Source organism: Homalodisca vitripennis, chromosome 1 (genome assembly GCF_021130785.1).
Source record: "Homalodisca vitripennis isolate AUS2020 chromosome 1, UT_GWSS_2.1, whole genome shotgun sequence".
Lineage (NCBI taxonomy): Eukaryota > Metazoa > Arthropoda > Insecta > Hemiptera > Cicadellidae > Homalodisca > Homalodisca vitripennis.
Genome location: NC_060207.1, coordinates 238723080 through 238746424, shown reverse-complemented (window position 1 = coordinate 238746424; position 23345 = coordinate 238723080). Strand labels below are relative to the sequence as shown.

The 23345-nt window shown below is 32.7% G+C and overlaps 1 protein-coding gene across 1 annotated transcript in view; it reads right to left on the bottom strand.

Annotated features, from left to right (window-relative positions):
* LOC124353207 (histone H4 transcription factor-like) overlaps window positions 1–23345 on the bottom strand; it is a 42649-nt gene that overhangs the window by 4903 nt on the left and 14401 nt on the right. Inside the window, exons 5-11 of the mRNA XM_046803102.1 lie at window positions 18078–18245; window positions 17411–17550; window positions 15609–15798; window positions 11325–11483; window positions 10071–10266; window positions 8546–8675; window positions 4950–5086 (exon numbers count right to left, since the gene is read on the bottom strand). Coding sequence (XP_046659058.1) covers window positions 4950–5086; window positions 8546–8675; window positions 10071–10266; window positions 11325–11483; window positions 15609–15798; window positions 17411–17550; window positions 18078–18245 — 1120 coding nt within the window. The remainder of the gene's footprint in view (window positions 1–4949; window positions 5087–8545; window positions 8676–10070; window positions 10267–11324; window positions 11484–15608; window positions 15799–17410; window positions 17551–18077; window positions 18246–23345) is intronic.

The following is a 23345-nucleotide window of genomic DNA, read 5'->3' as shown; positions in this document are numbered from 1 at the left end:
TGAAAACACAACATTACAATATGATAATGAAGAAACATGCAGTGCCACTTCTAACAACCAAGAGTGGTCATTGGTGAAAGGGAAACATAGACTGAAATATTTTAACCACCAGCATTCCAGGAAGGAGTGTAAGGCCCTCTCGGGGGTTGATACAGCAAATAGGTATGATGTTTTTTGACGGACACTCAGAAATTTATGAAAAGGAAAATAGATTGCCTATAAACAATCTTTCTGCTAACAACCTTACCAAGAAAATAAGTACAGACAAATCTATTCTGGTTAAAACTAAAAATGGTGTGTGAAAGATAGGAAAATTAAACTTCAGTTTGGAATGGAAGTGAACCTTTGTTCAGATAGTCAGGGTTCACTTTTATCTTCAAGATTGGAGGAGCTGAGCAATGGTAGAGTGAAATGCTTTGGCTTGTACGACCTAACACCACTTTGATTCAAGTGATTGACTCTGCTTCACTGAGTGATGATAGCGCAGTGATTCTCCTAGGAGGAAGTAATGATAATCTGAATGGTGATTTTCAAGATATTTACTCTAATCTGGAAAACCCATTACTGCTTCTCAGCAAGACTAAGTCTGTTTTTATCACTTCGATTCCACAAAGATTTGACGAAGATTTCAGGATTGTTGATGATCAAGACTTAAGACTCGTTAATAATTACATTACCGAGTTAACAAATAGGTTAAAGAATGTCTTTCTGATTGACTTAAGTGATTTCAGGAGGTTTCACTATACTACTCAAGGCCTCCATTTAAACAAAAGGGGAAAAATCTAAATTGACATATTTAATATTAAATGCTCTTTCGAAATGGCAGTCTACTGTCACTTCAGGAAACAAATAAGAGTATGAATATCAACTCCAATCCTGAAGATTGTAACAAACAACTATTGAACCTTATAAGCCATCCTAAAAATTGTATCAACCTTATTGAAGAAGATATGGTTGATACCTTGTCCAGGAGTGAGTTGGAAGTCAACAGCCCAAGTGAACCCAGTGATGTTATTGGTTCTGGGAAAGAAATAAAAGTTCTGGATGCGGACATGTGGCAGGTGATTGAGGACTTGAAAAGTAATGATTACATTGCATTCGCCCACTCGATCTCGGGTGACTTCGATCATCCAAGAAGGATGACAGCTGGAGTGGCAGTTACGTTTGCAAAACAGTTCGGCAAGCCTCAGAGGACGGATTGCATAACTGAGTTTCTGGCGTGCCAGAGAAGTGATCCTCAAGCAGCAGCAGTATACAGCCTGATAACCAAAGATCACTATTACGGTAAGCCTGAGAAGAAGGACTATGACCGGGCATTTCTTGACCTGACACTGGAATTCAAGAAGAGGAAGTTCAGCACATTGGTATGCTCACCGATAGGTTGTGTCCGGGATCATGTCCAGCTCGACCATTTTGCCAAAAACATCAATCTTTTTCATAGGACCACTGGTGCTGCTGTTTTTTTTGGTAATCGCTAAAGAACAACCAGGAGCTCAAAGACCATTGCATCTTGGACTTTCTTATTCTGCATTTATCAGCAAGCTGAGGGATGAAATCAGGAGGGGAGGTCTTGTGAACCAGCCAGACACACAGTAGCACTTACATCCTTAACGAGCCAGCCTCACTCGCCTCACCTTGTCAACGTCCAGAGAAGCAGTCAATGTTTTTTAGACAATCTGAACATATTCCCACCTCTAAATTGAATGTATCTAAAAATCTGAATGACTCCTCCACCAAGATAAAACCTTCATTTAAATAAAAAAATAGTCTTTTCATAATGCACCAAAATATTCAAAACTTTGTCTCGAAAACCATCATTAGAAATTGTATTAGATGAAATAAAACCAGACATTTTAATTCTTTCAGAGCACAACCTTCAACCATTAGATATAAATAATACAAAAATAAATGACTACTGTGTTAAATCTTGGTACTGTAGAAAGCAATTTAGAGGTGGCGGAGTCTTAATTATGTGTCAAACAAATTTTAATCTAAAAAAGATTGAAATTAATGAATTGGTGACTGATAAAGAATTTGAATGCTGTTTGGCTCAATGTAAAATAGATGGATTATCTGTAGTTATAGTTGGTTTGTATAGAACACCTGGCTCAATTTATGATAATGTATTTTTGTACAAACTTAGTGTAGTTTTGGTTATTTTAAGTAAAAAATTTAAATAATTAGTGTGTGCAGGGGACATAAATATTGACTGTTTGAAAAAAACTAGGGCTTCAAAATTCTGTAGGTTGGATGTTTTAACCCTTAAAGCGCTAATCTAAATTACTGTCAAACGCTAAGACATAAAAAAATATTTTTTTTTTAATTTCCCAATGCTAATTTTTGTTTCATATACCTTGGTATTACCTTAATAAGAAAAAATAATAAACATGTAATATTACATATTTTTGAGAATTTTATACACACGAAAATATTTGAAATTGTGAATAAACTGCATTGCAGGATAATGTACATAGCAACACTATTTGACAGATTACATTACATGTATACAGGTTATTTATAATGAGTAAATTGTAAGTTCCTGTATAATTAGTACATAAAATAAATAAGTTCAGTATAAGATTTTGAAATGTAATAATGTGAAATTCAACACAAAACTTATTTATATGATAGCCTACAAGGGAAATGAAACAAATATTGTACTTATAAACCTTATTTATTTAGAATAAATAAACTGGACTTGTATGGTGAAACTGGTATAAAATACAAAACAAATAATTGAAAAAAATATTACACATAATATACCAAAAATGCGCTCATTTGTCAAAACTTGGATCATCTGGATTAGCCATTATAAAAAAAAATTATACTAAATGTTAGTAAAAACAATTTTATAAGAATTGTATAAGAATTACAACGGACTGATTCAAAACACTTTGTTTAACAATATAACCAACAAACGACCAACACACACGTAGTTAAACAGCTGAATGAAACGAACGCGTCTGTAGGCGTATGCCGCGTCACAGGCCATACAAAAAATGGGGGCGATTGCTTTTAACCCGAGTAGATTACCGTTACAAAGTCCACCAACGGTGACAAAGCGTTTTGTCTAGTCCCGACAGTCGAAAGGAACATCGATCTGCTCTCTTACGGAAGTTTTAACAACTAATTCTTCGCTATTTCATAAGTAAAGCTTTTGCGTTTGTAGACGTAATCCGCATTTAAAGCATCGGCAGTTCCACGTCTTAAGGCGTTAGTCGCGTTGGAAGGGTTAAAATTGGTTTATTTTGCCCATATACACTCCCATTTATCTTTTGGTATTGTGTTGTATGGTGCAACAAGTGATCAAAATTTACAAAGTATTCTTCACATTCAGAAACAAGCCATTTGTATAATGATTAATCTGGAGGATCGTGAATCGGCAAAGCAACATTTTCAAACTCTAGGTATTCTTACTGTGTATGGCTTGTACATATTAGACACTGTGGTGGCTGTTAGGAAAGCTAGGGATAGACTTCCTGTATTGGGATCATCACATAGCTACTTGACTAGAAATCGAAACCAGTTGGCAGTACCAAAATTAAAATTAGAATTTAAGAGAAAAAACCCATTAGTTGCTGGAGTGAAGTTTTACAATAGTATCCCCGAAAATATCAAAAGCATTCCTAATATCAAATTGTTCAAATTAAAATTGAAAGAATATCTTGTTGACAAAACATTATACTCATTTAATGATTTTTTTGAAAACAGTGTGGAATAAACTATAGATTATTGGTTAAATATTAATTATACTTTTGTTTATATACATACTGTTTTTAGCAAATTAACTTATGTATTTAGTTCTTAAATCTAAGTTCATACTATTGACACCGTTTATATTTGTATATTTATTCTTGTAATGTAATGTGCAAATGGTAAATAAAGATTGTTTTTAAATTTGAACTTGAATAATAATGCTGTAGACAATGAAAATTATGCTGAGCATTAGAACAGATAAAAGCTTACTTTTACATTATTTCTTGACTCACTTTTATATTCTATATGTCAACACTTTTTTTAACACTTTTAATTATTTAAAAAGTATATAAATTATCAGTTTTTGTGTTATTAAGTTTTTAAAATTATCAACCCTCCACCATCTTAAAACATAGTATAACTATCCAATACTAATTAATACTCTTGATTTTAAACGGCAAAATCAATAACTGCTCCAAATTTTAACTTTTTATTTTGCTAGTTAGCTTGGAAAAGAAAATTTAATTCAAAAACAGACAGATTGTAGACTAAGCATTTCTGACCCATATTATGTTTGCCTTGGCCCAGGATATGCATCTACTAACATCTTATCAGTAGTTAAACACGTCTAGACAAAAATAATAAATCATAAATGTGGAAATATTTAAAATTTTAAATAAAGCCAAAAAAACAATATAACTTAGTCATTACATTCATGAGAATTTAGTTTATTCTCCATGGTATATTGTGTAATATGACAATAAATGACAAGCATCAAATGGTTAGGAAAGTCTATGACAAAAGGTGTTGCTCACTAAATGAACTGGTCCAGTGCTTCCCGAAACAAACTTTCACATCAATAAGATGTAGTATGAATAATTATGGCACAGACAAAGATGTAACTTGGTGAAAAACAATAATTGCATTATTAAAAATTATGTTACTGAATAAATTATTGCCTACCAAGCAAATACACTTTTTTGAAACTATTGATGCACAATTTATTATTGTCTTTGCTAACTCACTATTTCATTCTATAACTTTAATTTTGTATGTTTCTCGTTCTTAAACTTCTCTCAATTTTTGTTTTCTTCTTCTTCAGAAGTATTTGTAACATAAATGCTGAAGCTAATTGTTTGTAAAACTGGGAGTAAATTCAACCTCAACATCAAAGTACTTCCTTAAGGTAGGAAGGTTCAAGTTAAAAGAATTTAATCAGACTAAAAGTGAAGATAATTGGATATCTCACTCACATGAAGCGGGAGTGCCCAGAGGGCCAGCGCAGACAGTGCTTTGTCATGAGGTGTTTGGTGAGGTAGCAACCTCGCTTGTACCTGCTGTCGCAGTCTGCTATATGGCAGCAATAGAGAGCTTTGGCCCCTTGGTGCACCTGAAACACACATACCACTGTTATTCCAGCAGCGGCAATCCTGAATATCCTACCACTACACAAACCACACACGAGACCATTGATTCGAGTCCAATGGAAGTCTCCTTAGTTTCAAATGCTACGTAAAAAGAAAAAAAAGCACAAACTTGGCAGGAGTAGCATAAAATAGTATAAAAGTTTCAACACTGCTGTTGTTTTCATTTGCCTATAACACTCTGTGGAAAGCTTATTTATAATAATATTATTATATTATTATAAAATAATAATATAATATTATAATTATATATATATTATATAATTAAGTATATTAATAATAAATATATAATATATATATTTATTTATTATAATAAATATATAAATTATATAATTAAATATTTTATGTAATATAATTAATATAATATATTATTGTAAATAATAATATTATTATTATATTATAATAATCTGTGGAAGCTCTTTAGCTATAAACTCTGGAATCTGCCATGTACAAGAAATCTAAAATTAATTTAATATCCCTTTTGAACTAAGTTTAAACAAGATTTAAATACCAGTTTCCATGTCTTTAATTTGTAAGAAAACTAAAATATGACTCTAAATTCGTGGGAGTCTAAAATGATTTTTTAATTATTTACTTTTAAAAATTTCTCTGTAACTAATAATGTTTAACTCTTTTGCTACTAGGCTGTTTGTTTTTCCAAAACTGCTGAGTCTTTGACCAGAAGAAATGTCTTAAAACTTTCAGAGTAATATTAGACATTTTACAGTGTTTTGCATAGAAATTTGTATAATCCTTATTACGAACCATATAAAGCTAGAATTTGTTTTTTTTTTTTTTTTTAAGCAACTTAGTTTTAAAATAGTATTAAATTGTTCTGTATTGTAACTTTTAAACATTCTTAATTTTTTTAGTTTGACTTCCAAAAGAAAATTGAAGATCCAACTTCTTATTTATTCTAAAACTGTTGTGCTCAAAACAGTGTCAACAGTTATAGCGATGACAGTGTCTACAAAAAGTGAATTGGCAACACTGCTTCCCACATTAACTCTACAACCCAAAGTGAATAGACAAATAAAATGTTCTCTACTGGTTAAAAAAGATTGCAGTGCAATCAAAAATTTCTGACTATGTGTAAAATATGTATATTTTTATGTGTTCTTTCAATCAGCAGACTTACCTAGAAGATACTTTTTCATGTTAAGTTTGCTGATCTCCTTATCAACTAGTAACGTGTTTTAAATGTTAAAATAAATGTACACCACCATGAGAACCACCATTAGTTCAAGATTGTAATAGAAAATAAAATGAAAGGTGTATTTTTTGACCATTTTTACTGCAGTAATAGTGAAAAAAGATTCTAGATTTTGTACTAGCAAATATGGGTAAAAATATAATTTATCCTACGCTACTCTCTCAGTACATATATTGTAAAAGATATCATGATTCTGAACAGGTAAAAACAGGAAACCATCTGTTATTAGAGACGTCGACAATTCTATAAAACTAAGTTTATTGTCATTGTGATTTAATTGCACAGTGTTTAACATTTTACAGTTTTTGACGTGACAACGTCTTAAATTAGGTTGCGGCTCGGAGTCACTCATGAAAAAGTGTAACGCCCGGTAACGTTACGATGCCCGTCCAGTGGGTCCGCCGCACGGGATAAAGCAGATAACTATGTTTATTCGTGAAAATGTGGAGTGCTTAGATTCGTCATTTACAACAACTAAAACAATAAAGGTAAATAATTGTACACTGATATTTCATTATCGTAAACTATGATTGATTGATTAATTGTTAGATTGACACAAAAGTTGAGAAACTGAGTTTATAGGTTATGTCATACTATTGACAAATGTTGATAGTGTTAAGTAAATTATTAGTTTAAATCACTCTGCAATCAATCGTAATTCAGTCGATTGAGAAGAAACAGCGCGTATTGCTAGTCAAACATTTAAAATAACAAATTATAACCTCTAACCTGTCATAACAGTGCGACCAAACAAACGAACTAAACCGACCAATCACCACGCGCGGAGTTAGAATTTAACTGTGTTTAGCAAGAATTTAAAATTCCAATTTTAGTAAATGTTTTATTCAACTTTACCATTTACAATAACAAATTTTAATTAATTTCAAATTATGTACAATGTTTTAGTAAACAAAATATATTTCTATAGTTAAAATTTGTGCAATTCTTATTTTTCATTCAATTCCTTGTTCCTATTGTGCAATTTAATAATATTCATATCAATAAATATTCTACCGAGAAAAAGACGTTGTCACGTAAAATCTTCGCCCGTAAAACCGACTTTACAGGCAACCATTTCAATTTTTTTTTCTTAATGCAGATTTGATTAGTTTCTAAGTATAGTTTGTGTGTTAGCGCCAAGAGCTGTAAAAAACCTATTAACCCTACATCGGGCGCTAAACGGAGTTTTCCTCTGTGTATTTTTTATTATTAAAAATAGTACTACTTTCCTGATGTTGGCAGTCGTTTCCTGCAGTGTACTTCACGAGCATCTTTCTTTCGGGGAAGTGAAACAATAGGCTCCCGCTTATCTTTGTCATAATCTGTCAGTATGAGGTCTACTTCCGTGCGAGACTGGACGATTCCTCCGTGAGCTCCCGATGTTGTGTTTGTAGTGCTTGGACGAAATCTCCGTGAGCGCCTTATTGTGTTTAGTTTTTATGGAGTAATAATTCGTGTGCGCCTAAATGTGTGACCTGTGATGGTTTTTTTTGAAGTTTTACAATATATTTTATTTGAATTCTGTGAAATGAGAATGAAGACGAGAGACTTGTCGGTACAGTACCAGTGTGCTAGGGAACATTTCAGTACTCTTTATGGAGTAAACATTGTCGTTATAAGAACCAGAAGGAAAATGTTTTGAAACTTTGGGTAGTGTGTAAAAAAATCTTTAGTAAAGAATAAATTTTTGATTTCAGAGTAATAATTGACATTACAATTGTATAATATCTCAAGAATTGAAGTAAGTTGTTTTTGTAAGAAGTTAAAAACTAAGTTAATTTCCATATATTATTACAGTAGGTTAAAAATTTTTACAATTAATTGCATTATTCCTTAAAATTAATCATGTTCTTACTATACAATAACATTTTTTAAGATTTTGAATTTCTTATTTGGAAAATTCATTACATAAGAGAGTAATTTTTATTTAATTTATAAAAATGAATATATTACATTGTAATTAAATCAGTATGAATATTTAAACAAATAAAAACAGTTTAAAACGACTATGATATCCATTATTCACTAACCTGGAGGAAACCTCCGTGAGTGCCTGATGGTGTTTCTAATTTTAAGCGCCTGATGGAGGGTTAAATTAATGTTTTTAAATTATTTTTAAATATTCTAAATTAGTCTGAAAATGCTGAAGACAATTTTGAAAACACTAAAACTGTTTTCGACCATTATTAACTAGTTACAGACTGTGACATACCTCCATCACGTGCCTCTGAAGAGTACTCTTGGTCTTACAGCTGTAGTTACAACTCGGATCTTCACATTCAAACTTAGTCTTCGGATCATGCGTAGCCAGGTGCTTCTTGAGATCATATTTTGTTTTGCACCTAAAAAGTTATTTAAAACCACATTACTATTTCAGTTTATTAATCTTGATTTCTTACTTCCAACAGAGTAGTAGCCTATACAAATCCATAGAGGTAGTACTGAAAAGGTTTGAAGTTCAAACAGATTCTTTCAAGTGGATAACTCTCTTAAAAGTCGTCAAGTAAGAGTAAAGCTCAGAAAGAAATCTGCCACAATTACGGCCTGGAAAGGGTGGCCCCAAGGAGGGATACTGTTTTCTCCTTTATGGACGATGATGTTGAATGATTTCTTGATTAAAGCAGAAAAAAGAGATAGAACTACAATGTTATGCTGAAGACCTATTGTTTATGGTCAGGAGAAGAAATAAAGGCATGTTGGAATGTCTCACTCAAGAAGCCCTTAACTTTATAAGCAACTGGTATCATGGGGAGGGATCGAGGATTAACCCATCAAAAACATGTATAACCTCACCTTCACTCAAAAAATGAAAAATTCAACTAGCTCAATCTGTTCTGGAAGGCACTAGAATAAAATATTCTGAAGTAGTCAAGTACCTAGAGTAGTTCTAGAAAAAATACTCACATGGAACCATCATATTGAAAATACTATATCCAAAGCAACAAAGACTCTGGGTGCTTGCAAAAGACTCTTCTATATATAAAAATGAATGTTTGTCTGTATGTCCTTTATAAAATCGTAAACTATTTGACTGATCATTATGAAAATTTGCATGTACATGTATTTTTTCCACAGAGGTTTATATGCTATGCCCATTGATGTAACTCACCACCAGGCGGTGCCGTAAAAGCTAAAAGTATTCAAAGTGCCCGCACATTACAAACTGCAATTTCAAGACAGTTACGTATATTAAATAGCCAAACACTATTTGAAGGCGCTAAGTTATGATGTTTATTTGTCTTTAAAATACATTTCTGGTTGAACTTAAAGCTCACTCGTTAGACTACTTTATAATAAAGTACATGTATGTGTACAATGGCTACAAAAATACACTTTTGACAGATTTTCTTGTTCGTGGCAACAAGGTAAACCATACATCGGCATTGGAAATATAATTCACTTAAACTAGAAGTGCTCATATATGGGCGAATCTTATGAAAAGCGTGTGAAGCCGTGGGAAACAGCTAGTTGGATATAAATACGAACTACAACACAAGATAATTATATTGGATCTATGAAGCCATAATAAAACCAAAGGCCACGTATACAGCCTTTGTGTGGTGGCCAAAAGTAGAACATCTGTTTTTATAGTGAAAGACATTAATAAAAATTTTTGGCTATGACCATAAAGAAACAAAAATAGCCCTCTCCCCAAACATCCCATTATGCTGTGATGACACTTTCTACAATGTACATATTGATTACAATTCACGGAACATAAAGCGACAGATACTCACTCATAACTGCACATAGAGCACTTGAAGGGTTTGGAGTCGAGGTGTTTGTAGCGTATGTGGGCGCTGAATGTGTGCCTCGACGTGCAGGTCATTTCACAGTAACAGCACTGGTAGAAGTTTACATGTCCACGCATGTGGTCCTTGAGTAATCGCAAATGTGGGAACTCTTTGTAACAGTGACTACATTGGCACTCCACTAGGACAAACCATTACATTTCTTTAACATGTTGAACCTTCAAACTACTATCAATATAATGCACAATTTAAATATAGGCAAGGTTTATACAATATAAATACTTATATTTTCATAAATCATTTTAAAACATTTTACAGCGCCTAGTTTATATCAAAGAAGATCTGTGAACTTAGTTTAGTTTGAGAAATTCTGTACACTCCCATCATACCATATCTGCAAATCTAATTGATGTGAGATACACTAGGTTAAGCAAGTCTCTACATATCTTTGTGTACATTGGTACAAATCTTTTCAATAGTTAGCTCATAATGCTAAAACAGTGTGCACTTAGAAACTTAAGAATGTTTTGGTTAAGTGGCTGAAAATTAAAAGCTTTTTGTTCAGTCGAAGAGGTGTACCTAAATGATTTCAATGATATTGAATTTCAATCTAATGTTATAGAGATTTTAAACTAGTTATAAGGAAATTTTTAACTATTCATAAGGAAATGTTAAACTAGTTATAAAGAAAGTTAATCTAGTTATAAGAAACTAGTTATTATGAAACAAGACAAATGATGTAGCCTAATTCATGCCAATCATGTGACATTCGAAATGCTTAATGTGGGACAACAATAAACACTCTTGATTCTTGAAATCCAACACGATATTTTACCTTCATATTATTCATACTGAAAATCGTACGCATCAAATATATATTTATTAAAACATAATAATTATTAATTTATTTAAAAACAAACACTTCAATAATAGTTAAGCTTTATTTCTTTGAAGCCTTTCATCTTTAGTTTGATTTAAGTTATTTGCGTCTGACAATGTTTTCAAACAAAACAAAAGGCTTTAAGTGAATAAAATTTAATTATTTTTATAATTAAATGTAATTTATTAATAATATCCCATGACAAAGAGGCTTCTACAATGTAATAATTACCATCTTGTTTTTATCATTTTTGCACCTTCAAAGTTCAAAACAAAACAAAACTATAATTTTGTCCTCTAAATTAACGAATAAACTATTTTATTTTTGCAAATCTAAGAAAAATCTTAATTCTTACTCACAGTCACTGGATACTTGACGCATACAATGGTCATTCAGCTTGGTGTTGGTAGAGAACAGGTGGCCGCAGGTTGGGCAACCCACCACTCTCTCTTTGGTGTGTGTACGAACATGGTCAGACAAGCGTACGCGTGAAGGCATGTCTGTCGTCATGGTGCACCCTGAAACACCACGTAACATTGTTATTAGTCAGTCAGCTAAGAGTACTGGTCGAAACCATTCACAGTACAAGAACAGCACGGGGGTAACTATCACAACCAAATTTTTACACATCATTTCGACTGGCAACACCAACCAGAATTAAATTTACACATGCAGCAATACAAAAACCGAAAGGATTGTGGGGATCTAAATAGATCAAAGATCTAAGTGCAATTTGGAAGGAATACAATGTAAACCACATATATAAATCATTCCCTTAAGTTAAAAATTTCAAGGGTATTTTCTAATATGTCCCCGCATTCACAAAGATCGAAATTAAAGCGGTTAATTCATTGTCAATTGAAAAGTGTGAAATCCTGAAACTCTGGTTGGTCACTTTTAACCGACGAATCACGAGTTTGGCCACCTCCTACGGGTATGTCCATGTAAAACAGGACAAAAATATTAAAAAAATATTTTTATGAAAATAACCTAGGTTTGAATGTTTTCAGATAAAGATTATTCTGAGCAATGTTGACAGCATTAGCTTTTTAGAGGAAAAATTTTATTTTTGTTGGTATTTTGTGTTTAGTTAACACCTGTTAGCAGAGTTCATTGATGGCTGTTTGTTAAGTCTCACATCTCAATTTTTATAACTGATTATACATTAATCTAGAAGGTGGCCAGTACCAAGAAGCCATCTTTGGAACAAAAGCTAACTAAAATTATGCTTTTTTTAAAATTTAGGTTAAGAATTGTTCTTTCTATTAGGTTATCTTTTAAACCTTACTTCATGTAACGTGAGTTACCAAAATTACAGATTTTTCAAGTTTAACTCATGTAATACACACACCAATAACAATAATAAAACAGATTTTATTGAAGAAAACTATTACAAGTATGGTACTATTTTTTTAAATTTTTTAATTTGTTTCATTTGCAGGAATTTCATATAAGTTTTTTTTCTGTAACGTGAGTTACTGTAAAGATGTTTATTCATTAGCACTTTAAACATTGTTTATATATTGGAGTTAATACTAATACAAAACAAGCTCTTAACATAGTTAACCTCAAAACAATTAAATAGTTATGGTAATATTTATATTTGTATTGGTCAGAATATAATGCCTGTTTTAATTGTTCAAACATACTTCTAACTATAAGTGTAAACATGAGTTACCGAAATTTGTTCCAATATTTTGGGTTTGATCTTATGATTTTAATAAATATAAAACTTGCATTTAACTGAGATAACCTTACATTATAAGCTTATATAAATCTTTTTATTCAGGAAATTATTATTTGATTTATTAGGCCCACTTCAAGTACACACCAATATGTTGTAACGTGAGTTACCACTTCAACTAGTGAAAAAGGTTCTTTGGTTACATTTAATTATGTTGCTATTTGCCAAAGTGGTATTGACAAGTTTGGAGACCCAAGTAATGTGTTTGAAAAAGTGATAAAAAAACTGTTATACATTCAAACCGATCGAAAATGATGTTACTTTCGTCAAACTTCGACAAAAATTTTGAGTGTCATGCCTCTTCCAGAAATTAAAATGAAAGGTGGTAAATATTATTATTATTTTAAAAACAAAATAAATATCAGAGAAATGTAAAATGTTAGCTACACAGACTGTCTAATTGTTTTAAGCGTTAGTGAATATTCTTTATATATACAAACCATGTAAAAATGTAGTCTGTAATTACCATAAAGTTATTTGATCTTATCTTTTTATTCTTTCATAGTTGTGTTTATTAGAAAAATACAAACTAGAAGTTATAGAACAGGGCTAAAAAAATATGTTGTTTTTAGAAATAATAAGTTAAAACTTGTTTTTACACTTGTAAAAAGTTATATTATTTTTACAATTAAAACAACTATTTAATCATACCAAAACTAAAATAATTAAGTGTACTGATACTAAAGTAGTTATTAAACCACAATTCAATATATAAAATTACATAACAAAATTTATTTCTACAAAATAACAAATGTCCTTAGGAAAGAGACACAATGTAACATGAGTTACTGTAACGTGAGTTTACTGTCAATTAGGTCAATTGTTATATTATTAAAATTATGTTTTTCAGTTTTTATTGTTGTAGTTGTCACAGTTAAACTACAAACTCTTGAGCCAATCTTAAGTATTTAGATTAAGAAAATTAAACATTTAGGACAAAAGTTGTTTTCATGTTAAAGTTTGCTTTCAAATTATGACGTCCTTTTTGTGTAAACATGAGTTACCAAAACTAGAGAATTATTATTTACCTTAATTATTATTAGTCTCAGGAAGTTGAAATCTGGCCAGTGTGTATTATAATTCTTGCTTAATACTGCAAGATATTTTTTGCTTAATATTATGCTTTAAAAATTAAAATATTTCAACGAATAACTTAGGACCCACCGTTGAAATGTAACGTGAGTTACCATGGACATGCCCCTACCTAATATAAGGTGCTTTTTCCACTTGTCTTATCTTATCAGTGATAACGCGCGTCGCTTGATCTGGGCTTGGACTTTGCAAGCTCGAGTTAATTTTTTTTCTAAAAGAGCAAGCAGCGCAAAGCGCTGCGCAGCGGGCATGCATCGGGTGATCTAACCCATTCTGAAAATTTTGTTGATCCTACAACAGGAGCACACACACAGAGAATCGAATCGCTCCGGGCGTCGGCAAAAACGGCGGCGTAATAGGAACGAATGCGGTACAAGTCCGCAACTTGCTAGTCTCATACTTGTGTGAGTTTCTGTGGAAACATCGCCACCAAAAACACAGATTTGTTCTAACAAATCCTGGAGGACATTAAAGCGTTCTGGCCACCAGAATAGTATATTATTTTAAACATCTTTCATTATTAATTTGTGTTTTTTTTTCGTACAAATTAATAAACTTGTTTTTTCAATTGTTTTTGCAAATTAATTATTGTCAAAAACCTAGCTTAACCTAACCTCAATTACCTTTAGAAATTACATTTGTAGCTCTAGTAACGTAATCTAACTTATAGAAATTAAAATAGAGAATGCGGGGACGTACTAGAAAAGACCCAAAAGTTTCTGTGAAAAAAACCAAAGAATATATACTACATCATACATCTAAATACAAAAATTTCTTAACCAAGACAGATAAATGAAAATCCTACCAATTTGGATTTGACGGTGCATACCTCATAAAGCTATCAAGTGAACAACAACAAAAAAATTACATAGCAACAACGGACAATGGCTATATAAATGACAAAATATTAACATTCACTCCTGCTGTTTGGATCTGTATTCATCTTTTCTAGATGTAGAACCACGTTTAACCTCATTAGCGCAATTGTAATCACAGGAGCACATGTGCCATTAACTTTGTCCAACTCAGCTGTGATTTCTTTTGTCATCAACCCTTACAAATAAAAAGTGTTTAATCACTGCTCGAAATTCACTTTTATGCGTTTTTATAGACAAAATAATTAAAGTTGTTTACTTGAATCGACAACAACAATTAAACTATACGATGGATACAGCTGAAACTTTAACAGCTAATTAATTAGGAGTGCTACTTAATAGCAAAAGTTTATTTTCAATACTAAGATTACCATCTCTTGGATTTTCGAAGTACTTATTGAAAAACCCTTGTACATCAGCAGTGGTTTAGTGGTTGAAAAGAACCATTTTCTACTGTTAAAATAAAATCTAATTTTTTTGAAGAGTTATATATTGCTCCATAAAAATATATTATTAATAAAATATAAACCTGGATGTAATAAAATGCTATCCTTGAATCACGTAAAGTAATAAAAACTATTTTATTTAAAAAAACATTAATACTGTTTTGGATATTCACAGAAAATTAACTACATTATAAGCATTTACTGTAGTTTAATAATATATAGTATCACTAATTTGTGTCTCTTAAAATGAAAAACTGTAGATCATTTAAATTTATAATCTTTAAACATCATATTTGACAGCAATAATCAGAACATAGCACTTTGAACTGTTTTCTAAAGACTACAGAACCAAATTATGAAAAATGAAACCACACAAACGTTACTTCATTTGGTTATGCACTACAAAGCGCTATTGGTAATAATCATAACAATATTTTATAAATAACTACATAAAAGAATTACTGAAAGAAATGGAAAATCTCTTACCTTCCCATTTACACTTTATTTTCTTTTTCTTGGGGTAAATGTCATAACAGGTCTCATTTATGTGTGTTTGAATATGGTAAAGGAACACCTGCACGTTATTGAATTCCTTGTGACAATCTTCCCACTCGCACACCATCGGATCTATCTTTTCTGGTATCATATTTCTTGTCTCCTTACCGTATCTGCATTTCTGAAAGTAATACAATATACGCATTAAATTTATCCAAATATTAAAATACTTCAAATTTATTGTATATTGTAAAACATGATACTAGTCCATTGGCCTCGCTGTTGTTTGAAGCTGCAGAGCTCCTGCACCAATTTCTAATTTTTCGGTAAAAAAAACGTCTGCAAAGTGAAGTCCAGGAGCAGACAGGTAGTCAAATTGTTCCCCCAACAGAACAAGAAGTGGGAAACACCTATGAAGTTATGATGGGGCACAAAACTATGTTGGTCTCTAAGAAGTACCAGAAAGGTGCTTCTGGAAGGAGGCATCAGAGATGCAGAGGGTGTCTACAGTTCAAGAGGTCCTTGACCAAGAGAGGAGCTTTTGTGATGCTGTGAGGCAATGACGAAACCTGGGAATGGTTACCTTAATGACGATCTAGTTTGCCTTAATGACACATTAATATCTTTTTATAATTTTGTTCTATGAAAGAAATGAATTTGTATTAGTATATAATAATAAATACAATCCATTTATCTTAATATACTCGATTTAAAATAAATTATAACATTTTTATACCTAAAACAAATTTTTTTATTAGTCAAATTGTTAAATTACATGACTTAATTATCTAAAACAATCATTTAACTGATAAAATTGAGTAATAAAAAACAAAATCAAATAAATAAACCATAAATGGTTCTGTTAGTTTTACAAATGAATGTTAACCCTTAGCGAGCCACAAATAAATAACCAAAACTACTCCTAAAAGCCATACACCTTAAAAATTAAAAAATTCCCACATACCAAAACCAATTTTTTTTTATAATTCTTATAACATAAGAGGTAAAAAAATGACAAAATATTTTTTTTCACTCTTTATTGTTAATTTGCAGCAAAAAAATGGTAAAATCATAATTTCACTGAAAAAAATATAATTTTGACATTCTATGTGTTCATATATAAAATTAACAATAGTTGAACACAATTATTCTTATATTTTACAAAAAATAAGCATATAGTAATTTGTATTTAGAGAAAATATAAAGAACATAGGGTAATTCCATGTCAGTTCAACCAGGCCATCTCACCCACCATCTCACATTTTGATGAAACTTGGCTTGTTTGTTCTACCCATGAAGATAAGTCACCATGCCAAATTTTAACACTCTACCTCTTACCGTTCCCTTTTTATAGCCTTTCAAAGTTTTGCATTTCTGCACATTTAATGCACATTGATCAAAAATATTGATTAACATCAAAATTGAAAAGATAAATACGCGGATCGAAAATGGAAGGGCGAATAAACATCTAACCTCACGGAAGACTACAAGCGGACTGAGCGCGCGTCAGTAGACGTCGTTGGCTCTGCGGGAGACTATGAACGTCCGGCCGCCCGCTATTTTGTCGATCGAACAAGAGCCGTGACCTTCAAAATAGACACGAACGGTTGTCTCTTGTTTAGATAAACCTTGTTTAACAGTTTTTACTAAGTTTGTTACCCAGAAATGCTTTTAAATAATATTAAAATAAAAAATTGATTTTGCGTCAGTGGACGTCGTTGGCTTTTAGCGCTAGTTTAGGCATGACGTCTAGTAACGTCATTGGCTCGGTAAGGGTTTAACTAAAAGCTTACCGGAAGATTCCACTGTTGTTGCACTTTTTCGCCAATGATTTTCAACTTTGTATGGTAAGAATGGTAAGTGACATGGCGTTGAATCTCATTTACCCCTCCAGTTAGATAGGTACACTCCGCCCACAGACACACGTACACTTCTGTAACACAAACACTCAATAACATCAAAATAAATGTTTTTAAACAATTAACAAATATTAAATATTCAAATGTAAGTTATGAAGTTTTAGGAGTATGTTACTTTTTTCACAAGTCTACAAAGGTTACACACATATCTTATAAAAAAGATCTTACATTTTGATTTTTTAAAATATTTTTTTACAAATTTTGAACAATTATCTGAAACCAAAAGAGGAAATCTTGCACAATTTCTTTTAAGGTAAAATAATTTTATTTTTTTCAATATAAATTAAAATATTATTTTATTTTGATTCCTTACAACACTTTATCAGAAATAGAAAAATTGTGAAGATTTTTTTATTTGACCATACGAGAAATTTGGCAATTTGTCAGAAAAATATGTTACATATAGTGTGGAACGCTGATACATTTTGAAGGATTTTATATATAAAACATATGAGCAAAAAAACATATGAAATACAATTCACTGACTAATCACTGTGTCTTAAAATTTATTAAAAGAATATATATATATACAAATTACTACCTTCTCCATTGCTCATAGTCTTTATCTCCAAGTCTGGTATGTGGTAACTAACATGGACGTGAAACTTGGAATCGTCTTCAGTTTCATAAGTACAGTTCTTCCATTCACATTTAAAGTGCAAATCAAACAGTGTAAGGTTCTTCTTTCGTTTGGAACTCTGAATGGTACCTATGCAAGGAAAAAACAAAACGTAAACTTTTATGTCAGCAAACGTAAAACTTACAACTAAGGACGAAAATATTGTACTTTTAACGTTATTTGTATCATTAAAGCAGTCATTTTTTTAAATTCACACATGTACTTTTTAATATTTTTTTCAAATTTACAGGGTGTCCTGTATAAAATCCTCAAAAATATTTTATTCTTGTAATTCTTGAGAAAATTTGCTGGATTAAAAATTTCCAAGTTAAAAAGTTTTTAATGGCCACCATTTTTTAAATATTATAGATAGTATTTTTATAGTAACTGGCCTTGTTACCATATAATTGGAGCCGAATTGTGTATATTTTAATTAATTAGTAATTAAGATATTAATTCTTTTATAAAAACACATACAGACAGACAGATTGGAAACTAAGCATCATAGACCCATGTTCATATGGTGAAATGTGTTTGTCTTGACCTTACAATAAAGTTGTATAGTTTTGTCCAGAGGGTTACAGGACACCCTGTATACATATATTTGTAGTATTAACAGCTGATTTAAATGTTTATAGATTGAAAAGTGCAAATTTAAGCTTAAACATTACTGTCATTTTAATATTTGTATAGGCAAATTATAAGAGGTAGTGTGTGGCGTTTGAGAGAACACACCAGTTAATTGGTCACAAAACCCAAACCTTCACTTCTGACACAGGATAAAGATTAAAACTGTGTCATAAATAGGAAATCATTTCAGTCTATAAATATTTCAATTCCAAAACATATTTTAGTGTCTCAATGATGTTAATGTATGTATGTTGTACGTAATGTATAATGTACGTATGTTGTACGTAATGTATAATGTACGTATCAGAATCAGAATCATCTTTATTTACAATCATTGAGATTACAAATAGTGTCTTTTACAATAATGTGAGTTTTGAGTCTTCAAGCAGTTTTAGATAAGAGTTTCACTGTAGAATTCTTCGAGTTTGTAAAAATGGTCGGTCCAAGAGCCATGCTTTTAGTGCCGACCTCAGCGAGTTCCCTCTCTTGGTGTGCATTTCTTGAGGCAGTGAATTGTGAAGTTTTCTGCCGATGTAGGATGGTTTAGTTTCAAATAGCTTTAGGTGGTGTGCTGGCAGGATGTAAAGCTCACCGTTTCTGGTGTTGTGATGGTGAGTGTCCTTGTTCCTCGGCAGATCTTTTCCATCTACATACATCACTACCTCTTGGATGTAGAGTGAGACAACAGTCATGATTTTCTCTGTGCTCTCTGAATGCATCTCTGCAGCTATCCAGGTGGTGTGTAGGCCGGCAAGGGCCCTAATACATTTCTTTTGGAGTGTCAGGATTCTTTTTAGGTTGAGTTTTGATGTACCACCCCCATACAGAAAGACCATATCTTACGTGTGATTCAAATAGAGAAAAATAAGCTGTTTTAGCTGTTTCTAAGTTGCTCAGAGATATTATTTGTTTTATCATGTATAGGCTAGTATTTAGTCTTTTACTCAGATTGTCTATGTGTGGGGTCCAAGAGATGTTTTCATCTATAGTCAAGCCTAAGAACTTAACATGTGTCTCCAAGCGTACATCTGGGATGATTTGAACTTCGGTCGCTCTTCTTCCAAATGCTATCTGGCTGGTTTTAGTCGGGTTTGCTACCAGATCATTCCCATTGCAATATTGGTATGCCATGTTGAGGGCAACGTAGGATGATACTGCCAGGTCGTCTGCGGTTTGTCCTTTAAGTAGCAGGGTTGTATCATCCGCGTACATGAGAGGTAGGCAAAATTCTCCCACATAGTGAGGCAAGTCATTTACAAACAAGATGAGAGTGCTGGTCCTAGAACCGATCCTTGAGGCACGCCTCTTTGAACTGGAAGAGGCGTTGATCTTATTTCTTTCTGTGATTCCTCTGTGTGTATGTTTTCAGTTCAACGAGTTGTTGTCGTCCCTCTAAGTAGCTTTTAAACCATTTTTTTGCAGTGTCACTCACTCCCAGGTGTCCTAATTTATTCATGATAAGACTGTGACTGAGGCAGTCGAAGGCCTTACTCAAGTCAAGTAGTATAGCGGTTGTTTAGTTTTTCCTGCTTCTAAGTTGTCTACTACGGTTTCAATTAGCTTTATTATTGCTGTGGTGGTTGATTTCCTGTAGAGAAGCCATACTGGTTGTCGGTAAGCAAGTTGTTTCTAGCACAGTGGTCTAGAAGTCTCTTTAGGACAATTTTTTCACACACTTTTGAAAAATGTTGAGATAAGGGAAATGGGCCTGTAATTGCTAAATTTGTGTTTTTTCACCATTTTTGAATTTTGGGTAGATTTTTGAGACCTTTAGTTCTGAGGGAAAACCTCCCTTCTCGGAATGAACTGTTGAAAATAACGGTTTAAGGGGGAGATGTGAGTTCATCTGCACAGTGCTTCAGTATTTTTGTGGATATCTCATCAATGCCGGCTGAATTCTTAGTTTTCATTTCAGTGATAGTGGCCCTGACCTCTTTAGTGCTTGTGTCTGTAATGATATTGAGATTTTCAGTCGGTTCATGGGTTGCGGGATGTATTGGTTTCCTCTCGGAAGCTGGGATTTTTTTCCAGAGTCTCCTCTGCTACATTTACAAAATATGTGTTAAATTGGTTTGCTATTATTTTTGGACTTGTTATTATTTCACCATTTATGTGGAGTTTGAGCTCTGATGGGCTTTTCTTTTTGTTTCGAGCATTGTTTATCACCTCCCATACAAGCCTTTTGACTTGTTTTCAGCTCTGGTTATATAGTTGGTGGTTGCTTGCTGTCTCAAGAATTTCAATCTTTGATCGTAAGCTCTTTTTCTTTAAGTTTGCCTCTGCTTTATCATTTTGATTTCCTGTCACTTCAAATCGACTTTTGAGATGTTAAATAGTCTCTTTTGAGCCTGATTGCTTCTTCATCAATAAAGTGCTTTGGCTTGTACTTTTTTTTTAGGTCTAATTTTCTTTTTAGGACATGCAGTGTTTAGAGCCTGTGTTAAGGTTTTATTGAAAAATGTTATATGCCTCTTCGACCGTTGAGGCTTCAGTCAGGTTCTCCCCATGATTCATTTGAAAGAAGGAGTTTCAGTTGGTTTAAATTTTCTTCTCTGAGGGCTCTACACACCATGGTTGGTTTTTGAGCTGGTGTTTCTGTGTAGAGTGTGTGGAGTTGTGTGGTGTGATCAGAGATTCTTCCCTCTCTATTACTATGCTTTTTGTAGTTTCATCATCAGGGATTATTGGTGCAAATACAATCGATTGATGTTCTTGAATGTTGAGTTATCCTTGTAGCTGGTAGATTTAATCTGCGGATGTTGTGCAAAGCAAGTGTTTCATTTAGTTTAATGGTTTTCCTGTCTGGGTTGAGGATATCTATGTTTATGTCTCCCATAATGATTAAGGGGAGAGTTCTCTATTTTGGTTTCTTCAATTGGCAATTGAGAGTTTGTTTAGTGCCTCGGCAACGTCTGCATCAGGTGGCCTGTATATGCCCATGATGTTAAGGCATGTTTTTTTTAGGGTTATTTGTATCATAGCCATTTCACAGAGCAGTTCTTGACAATACAACGTTGTTTCTATCTTTTCTGTATCCTTTACTAGGTGTTCTTCCACCAATATTGCCACGCTCCCTTTCTGTGATGTTCCCTGCTATAATGTGCTTTGAGGCAGTATCCCGGTATTAATTCAACATTTTCAATTTGATGTGGTTTAAGTCCATGTTCACTGAGGATTACGACATTTGGTTTTGGGTTTGTAGACTCTATAAAATGAATTAATCTGTTAATTTTATTAGAGACTTCTTGGACGTTTTGGTGAAGTATTGTTAATCTGTGCTTGAGTTTGTTTGTTTTTCTTTGGCCCTTCCCTTTGAGTTCATTTCTAAAAAAATGTCTTGTGTTTGGTGTTCTGCAGTTTTTATGAGTTTGGTTTCCTCTAAAGTTGTAGAGTTTATGCGCCTAGCATTTTTATCAAAGAATTCTTGAATTGTTTCGGATGGTCCGAGTTTTGTGGCAGTGTGCGGGGGGGGTTTTTCGCAACCTTGAATATTCCGTTGAGCTCTTTTTTATATCAAGATTTATGTTTTTTTCATTGGTGTGGTTTTTGCTGGGGCAGACTGTGGTTCATTGCCTACTGCATGTGCAACCTTGTTCTTCTGGTTCTTTGCAACTTGGAGAGAGATACTAAAGATGTTTTTTCGCCATCTAACTGGAGGTTTCCTCCCTCTGGACAAGAGGTTTTTTGAAGTTTTGAGGTCTGTGGAATTTCCTGTGAAATAAGTTGCGGGTGTTTTGTGAACTTGGGGATTGTTAAGTGGCTGGTTGATTTTGCTCTCCTGTGTATGGTGTTGCTTAGTTGTTTCTGTCAGGTTCTCTGAGGTGCATGATGTTGGTGTTGGTCCAGGCAATTGCGGTTTAGGCGATGGTAGGTTAGTCAGGAGCTGGATGAGGTTCGAGTTCTCTAGAACTTTTTTTATGTACAGTTTAATTGTGTCATCATATTCCAACAGCTTATGCTTGAGGTTATTGGTTTCTTGTTTTGCCCTTTCAAGGGTGTGGCTTAAGAGATCAATTTTTTTCTTTTTGGGCTGTGTTTTTTAGCTTGAGGTCGTCTAATTTCAGTGTTTTATTGCAGTTTTTACTGCCTCTATATTTTTTATTTTGTTTTTTAAGGCAGTGTTCAGGGATGACATATCTTTTATCCGTCTCGTTTGGCTGTTACTTTCGGTCTCTACTTGTTTAATGAATTCTTCCCTCAGTACTCGTTCAATTTCAAGTTTGTTCTGCAGAGATTTTATTTCATGGTATAGATTTTGGTTTTTACCTTTGAGGTCATTTATAATCTCTTCTGCCAGGTTAAGTTTGTCTTCTAATGCAAGTTCGTGTTGGGATTTTTCAAGTTTAATTTCATGAATTTGTTGTTTAAGGTTATTATTTTCTGATAATAACGCATTACCTAATTCCGCAGCTAGAGTCAGAGATTCATCTGGGTCGAAATTCTCCCTTGATGACAAATCTTGGATCTTTGATTTTAGGTTTTCAATATTTACAGCATTGTCATTTGGTTTGCAGCTGTCACAAGACCAGGTGTTTATGTCATTGTCTGTGAGGTTTTTGA